General features: G+C 41.7%; 1 protein-coding gene across 1 annotated transcript in view; it reads right to left on the reverse strand.

The window, feature by feature from the left end:
* Positions 1 to 12,774, reverse strand: part of LOC121549972 (cadherin-18) — a 222,335-nt gene that overhangs the window by 132,339 nt on the left and 77,222 nt on the right. The window contains exon 3 of the mRNA XM_041862003.2: positions 6,115 to 6,409. Coding sequence (XP_041717937.2) covers positions 6,115 to 6,409 — 295 coding nt within the window. The remainder of the gene's footprint in view (positions 1 to 6,114; positions 6,410 to 12,774) is intronic.

The following is a 12,774-nucleotide window of genomic DNA, read 5'->3' on the forward strand; positions in this document are numbered from 1 at the left end:
GAATTTATTTGCAAATTATGGTGGAAAATAAGTATTTGGTCACCTACAAACAAGCAAGATTTCTGGCTCTCACAGACCTGTAACTTATTCTTTAAGAGGCTCCTCTGTCCTCCACTCGTTACTTGTATTAATGGCACCTGTTTGAACTTGTTATCAGTATAAAAGACACCTGTCCACAACCTCAAACAGTCACACTCCAAACTCCACTATGGCCAAGACCAAAGAGCTGTCAAAGGACACCAGAAACAAAATTGTAGACCTGCACCAGGCTGGGAAGACTGAATCTGCAATAGGTAAGCAGCTTGGTTTGAAGAAATCAACTGTGGGAGCAATTATTAGGAAATGGAAGACATACAAGACCACTGATAATCTCCCTCGATCTGGGGCTCCACGCAAGTTCTCACCCCGTGGGGTCAAAATGATCACAAGAACGGTGAGCAAAAATCCCAGAACCACACAGGGGGACCTAGTGAATGACCTGCAGAGAGCTGGGACCAAAGTAACAAAGCCTACCATCAGTAACACACTACGCCGTCAGGGACTCAAATCCTGCAGTGCCAGACGTGTCCCCCTGCTTAAGCCAGTACATGTCCAGGCCCGTCTGAAGTTTGCTAGAGTGCTTTTGGATGATCCAGAAGAGGATTGGGAGAATGTCATATGGTCAGATTAAACCAAAATAGAACTTTTTGGTAAAAACTCAACTCGTCGTGTTTGGAGGACAAAGAATGCTGAGTTGCATCCAAAGAACACCATACCTACTGTGAAGCATGGGGGTGGAAACATCATGCTTTGGGGCTGTTTTTCTGCTAAGGGACCAGGACGACTGATCCGTGTAAAGGAAAGAATGAATGGGGCCATGTATTGTGAGATTTTGAATGAAAACCTCCTTCCATCAGCAAGGGCATTGAAGATGAAACGTGGCTGGGTCCTTCAGCATGACAATGATCCCAAACACCTGCCTGGGTAACGGAGAGTGGCTTCGTAAGAAGCATTTCAAGGTCCTGGAGTGGCCTAGCCAGTCTCCAGATCTCAACCCCATAGAAAATATTTGGAGGGAGTTGAAAGTCCGTGTTGCTCAGCGACAGCCCCAAAACATCACTGCTCTAGAGGAGATCTGCATGGAGGAATGGGCCAAAATACCAGCAACAGTGTGTGAAAACCTTGTGAAGACTTACAGAAAACGTTTGACCTGTGTCATTGCCAACAAAGGGTATATAACAAAGTATTGAGAAACTTTTTGTTATTGACCAAATACTTATTTTCCACCATAATTTGCAAATAAATTCATAAAAAATCCTACAATGTGATTTTCTGGATTTTTTTTCTCATTATGTCTGTCATAGTTGACGTGTACCTATGATGAAAAATCACAGGCCTCTCTCATCTTTTTAAGTGGGAGAACTTGCACAATTGGTGGCTGACTAAATACTTTTTTTTCCCCACTGTACATACATACACAGTGGGGGGGAAAAAGTATTTAGTCAGCCACCAATTGTTCAAGTTCTCCCACTTAAAAAGATGAGAGAGGCCTGTAATTTTCATCATAGGTACACGTCAACTATGACAGACAAAATGAGGAAGAAAAATCCAGAAAATCACATTGTAGGATTTTTAATGAATTTATTTGCAAATTATGGTGGAAAATAAGTATTTGGTCAATAACAAAAGTTTCTCAATACTTTGTTATATACTCTTTGTTGGCAATGACACAGGTCAAACATTTTCTGTAAGTCTTCACAAGGTTTTCACACACTGTTGCTGGTATTTTGGCCCATTCCTCCATGCAGATCTCCTCTAGAGCAGTGATGTTTTGGGGCTGTCGCTGGGCAACTCGGACTTTCAACTCCCTCCAAAGATTTTCTATGGGGTTGAGATCTGGAGACTGGCTAGGCCACTCCAGGACCTTGAAATGCTTCTTACGAAGCCACTCCTTCGTTGCCCGGGCGGTGTGTTTGGGATCATTGTCATGCTGAAAGACCCAGCAACGTTTAATCTTCAATGCACTTGCTGATGGAAGGAGGTTTTCACTCAAAATCTTACGATACATGGCCCCATTCATTCTTTCCTTTACACGGATCAGTCGTCCTGGTCCCTTTGCAGAAAAACAGCCCCAAAGCATGATGTTTCCACCCCCATGCTTCACAGTAGGTATGGTGTTCTTTGGATGCAACTCAGCATTCTTTGTCCTCCAAACACGACGAGTTGAGTTTTTACCAAAAAGTTCTATTTTGGTTTCATCTGACCATATGACATTCTCCCAATCCTCTTCTGGATCATCCAAATGCACTCTAGCAAACTTCAGACGGGCCTGGACATGTACTGGCTTAAGCAGGGGGACACGTCTGGCACTGCAGGATTTGAGTCCCTGGTGGCGTAGTGTGTTACTGATGGTAGGCTTTGTTACTTTGGTCCCAGCTCTCTGCAGGTCATTCACTAGGTCCCCCCGTGTGGTTCTGGGATTTTTGCTCACCGTTCTTGTGATCATTTTGACCCCACGGGGTGACATCTTGCGTGGAGCCCCAGATCGAGGGAGATTATCAGTGGTCTTGTATGTCTTCCATTTCCTAATAATTGCTCCCACAGTTGATTTCTTCAAACCAAGCTGCTTACCTATTGCAGATTCAGTCTTCCCAGCCGGGTGCAGGTGTACAATTTGTTTCTGGTATCCTTTGACAGCTCTTTGGTCTTGGCCATAGTGGAGTTTGGAGTGTGACTGTTTGAGGTTGTGGACAGGTGTCTTTTATACTGATAACAAGTTCAAACAGGTGCCATTAATACAGGTAACGAGTGGGGGACAGAGGAGCCTCTTAAAGAAGAAGTTACAGGTCTGTGAGAGCCAGAAGTCTTGCTTGTTTGTAGGTGACCAAATACTTATTTTCCACCATAATTTGCAAATAAATTCATTAAAAATCCTACAATGTGATTTTCCGGATTTTTTTTCTCATTTTGTCTGTCATAGTTGACGTGTACCTATGATGAAAATTACAGGCCTCTCTCATCTTTTTAAGTGGGAGAACTTGCACAATTGGTGGCTGACTAAATACTTTTCCCCCCCATTGTGTATATATATATATACACAGTGGGGAGAACAAGTATTTGATACACTGCCGATTTTGCAGGTTTTCCTACTTACAAAGCATGTAGAGGTCTGTAATTTTTATCCTAGGTACACTTCAACTGTGAGAGACGGAATCTAAAACAAAAATCCAGAAAATCACATTGTATGATTTTTAAGTAATTAATTTGCATTTTATTGCATGACATAAGTATTTGATCACCTACCAACCAGTAAGAATTCCGTCTCTCACAGAGCTGTTAGTTTTTCTTTAAGAAGCTCTCCTGTTCTCCACTCATTACCTGTATTAACTGCACCTGTTTGAACTCGTTACCTGTATAAAAGACACCTGTCCACACACTCAATCAAACATACTCCAACCTCTCCACAATGGCCAAGACCAGAGAGCTGTGTAAGGACATTAGGGATAAAATTGTAGACCTGCACAAGGCTGGGATGGGCTACAGGACAATAGGCAAGCAGCTTGGTGAGAAGGCAATTATTAGAAAATGGAAGAAGTTCAAGATGACGGTCAATCACCCTCGGTCTGGGGCTCCATGCAAGATCTCACCTCGTGGGGCATCAATGATCATGAGGAAGGTGAGGGATCAGCCCAGAACTACACGGCAGGACCTGGTCAATGACCTGAAGAGAACTGGGACCACAGTCTCAAAAGAAAACCATTAGTAACACACTACGCCGTCATGGATTAAAATCCTGCAGCGCACGTAAGGTCCCCCTGCTCAAGCCAGCACATGTCCAGGCCCGTCTGAAGTTTGCCAATGACCATCTGGATGATCCAGAGGAGGAATGGGAGAAGGTCATGTGGTCTGATGAGAAAAAATAGAGCTTTTTGGTCTAAACTCCACTCGCCGTGTTTGGAGGAAGAAGAAGGATGAGTACAACCCCAAGAACACCATCCCAACCGTGAAGCATGGAGGTGGAAACATCATTCTTTGTGGATGCTTTTTTGCAAAGGGGACAGAACGACTGCACCGTATTGAGGGGAGGATGGATGGAGCCATGTATCATGAGATCTTGGCCAACAACCTCCTTCCCTCAGTAAGAGCATTGAAGATGGGTCGTGGCTGGGTCTTCCAGCATGACAACGACCCGAAACACACAGCCAGGGCAACTAAGGAGTGGCTCCGTAAGAAGCATCTCAAGGTCCTGGAGTGGCCTAGCCAGTCTCCAGACCTGAACCCAATAGAAAATCTTTGGAGGGAGCTGAAAGTCTGTATTGCCCAGCGACAGCCCCGAAACCTGAAGGATCTGGAGATGGTCTGTATGGAGGAGTGGGCCAAAATCCCTGCTGCAGTGTGTGCAAACCTGGTCAAGACCTACAGGAAACGTATGATCTTTGTAATTGCAAACAAAGGTTTCTGTACCACATATTAACTTCTGCTTTTCTGATGTATCAAATACTTATGTCATGCAATAAAATGCAAATTAATTACTTAAAAATCATACAATGTGATTTTCTGGATTTTTGTTTTAGATTCTGTCTCTCACAGTTGAAGTGTACCTATGATAAAAATTACAGACTTCTACATGCTTTGTAAGTAGGAAAACCTGCAAAATCGGCAGTGTATCAAATACTTGTTCTCCCCACTGTATATATATATATATATATAATATATATATCACACACATACATACATATATATATATATATATACACACACATACATACATACTTTTGTACAAAGGTAGTGATGGGGAAACAAAGCTTCAGCATTGAGGTTTTCTAGCCAATTATGTCAAAAATAGGTTCATTATTCAAGGCTTTGATTAACACAGTGTACACTAGTGGCACCTGCTGGTCAAAATCATTTATAGCAGCCCAATTATTATAGATGACGTCCCACACCCCATCGCACGTGCGCAGCATAGCCTTTATCTTCTACCAAACCAATACCAAACCAATCAGGTGGTTGTTCGATTAAACAAAGTCATTGATCACGTGCTTCTGATAAAGTGATACAGGCATCGGTACACTGCTATTGTTTAATTATGATGATAACATTCACTTAGGAACTCACTTCAAGGCCACAGGACTGAAAATGAATGAATTCATCAACCATATCTGTCACTAACAAATACAGTCATGGGTGATAACCACAATTCACTCGAAAAGGGAATTCACATTGGGAATGTATTTATTTTGGAGGCATGGCTTAGTGGGGTCGTAACTCAACATTTTCAAGCTGATAAAACTCAAATCTGGACCCCATTTATGGTCACAGTGACTATCGGTTTGAGTAATGACTACAAAATCTCTTTAAGTAACTGTACTCAGATATATTTAGTGCAACAGGTTTCCTCAAAAGTTTTGAGTTATGACATCACATTGGGGTTTACAGTGCAGGTCTATACAGTACACTGAGCGAACTGGAAAAGCTGTTCAAGCCCACTGAAGGCACCGGCCCTATTCGCTAGACCACCACAGGCCACCACTTTGTCATTTTTCAAAAGCACCTAAGAAGCTCAAAAAGATAAACACAAAAATGGGTGAATGTGGACAGAGAGGAGGATAACGGCTCAAAGAACACAAAAACTGGCATTGATAGACCAATCATCACAAATAACAGAGAGAGAAAGGAGGGAAGAATCCACTGGCATGCGAAAATATGAAAATGGAAATGAAACGAGAGGAAACAACAGAAGGTAAGGTATAAAACGAAACATGTTGCATGTTTTTATCATCCTTTGTTGTACATGTACAGTACACAACTATGTATGGGCTTTTAACAATGGATTTAGTAGTGGAACAGGGTCAGTGGTTTTAATAGTCGGGTAAAAGCTTTTAGAATGCGTTAAACACTAAGGTCTTGTGCCAGATGTTTTCGATTCGCAATCCATTTCTTAAGATTCCAATGATTTAAATAACATGTTGTAAATATGAATGTAAGATATGTTATGGGTAAAACACATTCCTAGATAAAGGACACACTCCAACAAAGCCAACATGGCCACCAAGTCTTTTATCTAGTGTTTGTAGACTGTAAAGTCAAGTAAACTTATTGGAAGCAGGTAGCAAATAAATGGGCTATCCTTACCCACTTGAGACATCTCAGGCACAGCCGCTACAAAGGGACCATCTGGAAATTTGGGGGCATTATCATTGATGTCCTGGACTTTGATGATGAATTCCGACTTTGGTTCCAGGGGCTTTTCGGTGTTGCGGTCGAAGGCTTGTGCGTGGAGGACGTAGTGTGCTTTCCTCTCCCGGTCCAGGCTCTCAGTTGCATGAATATCTCCTGTGATCTCATTGATGGTGAATATACTCCCAGCGCCATCCCCGCTCAGAATGTACCTTACGGAGCCATCCCCTTTGTCTGAGTTGGAATGAAGCTGTAAGAGAAACCAGAGACAAAATATCAGAGCTCTATTACATTGCATAACCATAATTATTGGATAAGTTACCCCTTTAAGTTATAGCAATTTTAAAACTTAAATCCCAGTCCAAAATATTACAAAATATGGAGATATTCTGTAGAAAATCATAACAAGCCTATTCGTTGTGAGTGGGCTGGTAAGCTAATACATCAGACAAAACTGTGAGTCTTAGATTATTCAATGTAACATATTCCACATTTAATATTCAAAGCTTTAGCATGGGATTTATAATCATGAAGCATCTAAACTGCAGCCTCTTTTGAAATTCACATTTTTGGGTTTAGTGAAATCCTTATGTGACATGAGTCACCTAACTGTGATTGCGCCCAGGTGCGTCTCGTTATTGTGGGGTGGGGTTTGCCAGTGTTTCCCTGTGCCAGCAGATTGCTTTTACATGTGTACAGGTAGGCGTGCCTGGGGAAGACGAAAGCAGTGAATGGGTCTTTAGTCCAAATTCCAGTGTGGTAGCCTGGTTGCCTAATCGTAAGTATGTGCTGTTCAGCCAGGATCCACTCTCCTTCTACCTGTGGCACGTCTCCCTCAACAATGCATTTTGTTTGTATGCTGTTGTTATATCAAGATACAAATTGTACTAGAATGACTGTACAAGCGACAGCGCTGAAGATTGTGTTATATTCATAAGTGGAGCGCTCTGATGATTATTAGGCTATACAATTCTAAATGAATCTACGAACTGAAACTATGCTACTGCAGAAAAAAGAAAAGGGTTTCTATTTGAAACTTCATTCTCATATTTTTATTTCAATGCTCCACCTCTGTTGGTAAAGAACCTTTGTTATTATAGATTGTTGATATAGTGTTTGGTAATTATCAGAGGACCTCACCTTTATAAAAAAGGTGGCGTAGATCGGCTACTTACTCAGTGCTACACTTACTGACTCTTAATTCTCAGCAAGAGCGCAAAAAATGGGAGAGAACACCAAGCAATTTGTTCACGCATAATTGATAGCTGGAGAATTGCCACTCTCATGCCAATTATTCTGCTCAGAACATCACAACAAATACTAACAACAAATCTCATATTATTCACCTGCTTTAGCAAACCCCAATTACTTGACAGTTTTAGTTAGAACTTCACAGCATACATACAGTAATAGTCACCTGCTTTACCAAATCCCAATTACCTGACAGAGTTTCAGTTAGAACTTAAAAGCAAATACATTTGTTTTACAGGGTCATTTATAGTAGTACAGCAAGTTAGGGTTAAGTGCCTTGCTCAAGAACACATCAACAGATGTTTCACCTTATCGGCTCAGGTATTCAAACCAGTGACCTTTCAGTTGCTGGCCCAACACCCTAACCGCTAGGCTACCTGCCACCCAACATTACGTACTATTCACCTGCTTTACCAAATCAGGACACTATAACTGTACAACAAAAGCAGTGTAACCATCCATACTGTTTTCATTCATTTGAATGAAGACATGACAGAACTTTCAAAGACGATACAAGGTACAAAGTAATTGGTAACTTGTAATTTATACAGTGATCTAACAAAGCCTGAAGAGTTAAATCATCCATTTACATTATCACCTTCTACATTAATTAACGTGTCAAACATCAAGGGGCTAGCCACAACAGGCAATGTTGACTTCACAGCAATAATGCTTCATGTTAGCAGCACCATTTTCATATTGCATCACATATGTATCTACCCAACCATTATTGAGCATATACGGAAGCCCTGAAGCCCAAGGCAAAAAAAAACATACAAAAATAGACTCTTGGAATTACCTCATCTGGATGACTTAGTATCTCATTTGAATTACTCATTATCTTGTTCAAATGACTTAATTGTATTTATTTATTTTTGGCCTAATTTGTTATGCAGTGCCAGTTGTGCTTTGATAGGGCTGTGTTTGAATGCCAGAGCATGCAAGTCGGCCAACAAGATCTCACGGTTTTACCAATTTGACTTCAGATTCTGACATGTATCCATGTTTCTCCAAACGTCAAATTTCGAAGTCTTTTTGACATGCTTGGTTGTGCCTCCTGCTCAGCATCTTACTTCATTAATTCCAGATGCTTAATTTAAAGGGGAAATCAGCAGTTGAAACAATAAGAAAGTGTTCTTCCCACCCCTGTTTTGGTAAAAGGCTGAGGGATGGGGCTGGAGAAATGTAACGACTTTCAAATTCATAGATAGCTATGGATGCTAGGACTGAACATCCATATCAACATTATATACTGAACAAAAATATAAACCCAACATGTAAAGTGTTGGTCCCATGTTTCATGAGCTAAAATAAACAATTCCAGAAATGTTTCATACCCACAAAAAGCTTATTTCTCTCAAATTTTGTGCACAAATTTGTTTACATATCTGTTAGTGAGCATTTCTCCTTTGCCAAGATAATCCATCCACCTGACAGGTGTGGCATATAAAGAAACGGATTAAACAGCATGCTCATTACATAGGTGCAACTTGTGCTGGGGACAATAAAAGGCAACTATAAAATGTACAGTTTTGTCATACAACACAGTGCCACAGATGTCTCAAGTTTTGAGGGAGTGTGCAACTGGCATGCTGATTGCAGGAATGTCCACCACAGCTGTTGCCAAATAATTTAATGTTAATTTATCTACCATAAGCAGCCTCCAACGTTGTTTTAGAGAATTTGGCAGTATGTCCAATCGACCTCACAACCGCAGCCCACGTGTAACATCTGATTGTGAGTTTGGTTGTGAGTTTGCACAACCGAAGAATGTCTGCACAAACTGTCAGAAACCGTCTCATGGAAGCTCATCAGGGTGCTCGTCGCCGTCACCGGAGTGTTGACCTGACTGCAGTTCAGCGTCGTGACCGACTTCTGTGGGCAAATGCTCACCTTCGATGGCTACTGGCAAGCTGGAGAAGTGTGCTCTTCATGGATGAATCCCGGTTTCAACTGTACTGGGCAGATGGCAGACAGTGTGTATGGTGTTGTGTGGGCGAGCGGTTTGCTGATGTCAACGTTGTGAATAGAGTGCCCCATGGTGGTGGTGGGGTTATGGTATGGGCAGGCATAAGCTACGGACAACAAACGCAATTGCATTTTATCAATGACAATTTGAATGCACAGAGATACCGTGACGAGATCCTGAGGCCCATTGTCGTGCCATTCATCTGCCGCCTTCACCTCATGTTTCAGCATGATAATGCACAGCCCCATGTCGCAAGGATCTGTACACAATTCCTGGATACTGAAAATGTCCCAGTTCTTCCATGTCCTGCATACTCATCAGATATGTCAACCATTGAGCATGTTTGGGATGTTCTGGATCGACGTGTACGACAGCGTGTTCCAGTTCCCACTAATATCCAGCAACTTCGCACAGCCATTGAAGAGGAGTGGGACAACATTCCACAGGCCACAATCAACAGCCTGATCAACTCTATGTGAAGGAGATGTGTCAAGCTGCATGAGGCAAATGGTGGACACCAGCTACTGACTGGTTTTCTGATCCATGCCCCTACCTTTTTTTTTTTAAGGTATCTGTGACCAACAGATGCATATCTGTATTCCCAGTCATTAATTTATTGAAATTGACTGATTTCCTTTTATGAAATGTAAAATCTTTGAAATTGTTGCATGCTGCGTTTATATTCTTGTTATGTTTTGAGGCAACATTTTGTTTACATTTACTTTGTTTATAAACATTTGAGTAAACAAGATTATATTTTGGGTTCTGATGTGGTATGACAGTTAAGCTAAGCTCATGAGGCATTTATACGTTGTATTCTTTAATAATCAATGGGTACATGTTAATTTATAAGTCAAAAAAGGTATGTAGCAACTCCAGGTTACCGCTTTAAGGGTTAAGGTTTAGGATAGGATAAAGAAAAAAAAACTGCATCTACCACTGCGATTGAACATGCAACCTTCGGAAGGATGATGCTGAGCAGGAGGAGCAAACCAGGGTGTCAAAAAACATGGACAAAATTTGACATTTGGAGCAACGTGGATAAGCAGCAGAATCTGCAGTCAAATTGGTAAAACCATCAGATATTGTTGGCCCACTTACATACTCTGGCATTCAAAAGCAGCCCTATCAAAGAACTGTCAATGAATAATCATATCAATGGATGGAATCAGGGATTGAATGGCTGCAGCAACGGTCTCACAAGCACAACTGGCACTGCATAATAAATTAGGCCTAATTAAGTCATTTGAACAATATAATAAGCCATTCAAATGACTTAGTAACTTGTTCAGACGACTTGGTATCTCATTTGAACGACTTAGTAAAAATATATATATATATATTGAAACGAGATACTAAGTCGTCCAAACAAGGTATTAAAAAAGTCATTCGGACGAGATAATTCCAAGAGTCTGCGTGTTTTTGTTGTTGTTGCCTTGGGCTTCCGTAAGCAAATAAAGTAGCCAGTGATGAAGTGGTAAAACAAAAAAGGTGGGTAAACGCTAATCGGTATTCGCAGTGAATAAAGTAACGCTCCCTATATTCTCAATGTATTTTTCAGAGATCAGTGGGTAAGCGCTTGTTCAAAATAAAAAAAGGTGCATAAACAGCGTTTACGTGTGTTTTCCCTCCACTTACTACACCACTGAAGGAAGCCATTTCTGAATATATGAGGTAGCATTATTGATTAGGTAAACTCCCTCTAGGTGAGCATGTGAGGTAGACTCCCAGTGAGTGACAGACAAGGAGTACTGCATTAAGGCAGCAAGGTTTGTTGGTTGTGATATAATCTATTTACAAAGAACTCTAGTAGTCCTGCAGGACAGCACCCCAGTGGTGTTTTGGAGTCATGGTCCAGTTGGCAGCTGATTTCAAATCAAATCAAATCAAATGTTATTTGTCATATGCGCCGAATACAACAGGTGTAGACCTTACAGTGAAATGCTTACTTACAAGCCCTTAACCAACAATGCAGTTTTAAGAAAGAATGGCAAAAAAAAATCACACAAAAATACAATATAAAATAATACGAAATAAAGTAACAAATAATTAAAGTGCAGCAGTAAAAATAACAATAGCGAGGCTATATACAGGGGGTTACCGATACCGAGTCAATGTGCGGGGGCACCGGTTAATCGAGGTAATTGGGGTAAAATGTACATGTAGGTAGAGTTAGTATAGTGGCTATGCATAGATAATAAACAGAGAGTAGCAGCGTAAAAGAGGGGTGGGGGGGGCAATGCAAATAGTCTGGGTAGCCATTTGATTAGCTGTTCAGGAGTCTTATGGCTTGGGGGTAGAAGCTGTTTAGAAGCCTCTTGGACCTAGACTTGGCGCTCCGGTACCACTTGCCGTGCAGTAGCAGAGAGAACAGTCTATGACTAGGGTGGCTGCAGTCTTTGACCATTTTTAGGGCCTTCCTCTGACACCGCCTGGTATAGAGGTCCTGGATGGCAGGAAGCTTGGCCCCAGTGATGTACTGGGCCGTACGCACTACCTTCTGTAGTGCCTTGCGGTCTGAGGCCGAGCAGTTGCCAAACCAGGCAGTGATGCAACCAGTCAGGATGCTCTCAATTGTGCAGCTGTAGACCCTTTTGATGATCTGAGGACCCATGCCAAATCTTTTCAGTCTCCTGAGGGGCAATAGGTTTTGTCATGCCCTCTTCACAAATGTCTTGGTGTGCTTGGACCATGTTAGTTTGTTGGTGATGTGGACACCAAGGAACTTGAAGCTCTCAACCTGCTCCACTACAGCCCCGTCGATGAGAATGGGGGCGTGCTCGGTCCTCTATGTGGATTTGCACTGGCAATAACAGGCTATTGAATTCCGATCACAATGACTATCTCAATTAGACAAATACAAAACAGCAGGGGACATAAAAAACTGACTTAATCGCAGGTGTCCTTCTGCATGCCAGGAATTACCCCTTCCCCACACACGTCTCACCCTATCTCCCCCCATTCCCCTCTGTATTTCACAACATTAAATTGAGCAGTGCGAAAGGTGCCGGGGCCAAATCTAATCAAACCGGTGCCTAGCAAATGATTCCCTAATTAAAAAGCTGCTGGCTGATTGCAAGGCTTGCCACTTGATGAGAGCAAACTGTCCTTTTCTCTGGTAAACATCAGAGCCTGTAATTAGGTAGGGAGTCAAAGTTCCCATTGCGTTTTTACTCTCCTAATCAGGAATCAGGATTAAGCTAATGACAACCCACCAACCACACAAAAGCACACAATAAAACGGGCTGTTTACACTTCTCATGGGTGATGGAGACTGCAGGAAAGAACCTATCTGGATCAATATTGAGATGGAGTAATATTATAGAGTTTTAATGTGCATTATACATGTGAGTGTTATGATCAGGATGTGAAGTGTAGCGAAATCAGGAAGTAGG

The sequence above is a fragment of the Coregonus clupeaformis genome, chromosome 34 (assembly GCF_020615455.1).
Source record: "Coregonus clupeaformis isolate EN_2021a chromosome 34, ASM2061545v1, whole genome shotgun sequence".
Classification (NCBI taxonomy): Eukaryota; Metazoa; Chordata; class Actinopteri; order Salmoniformes; family Salmonidae; genus Coregonus; species Coregonus clupeaformis.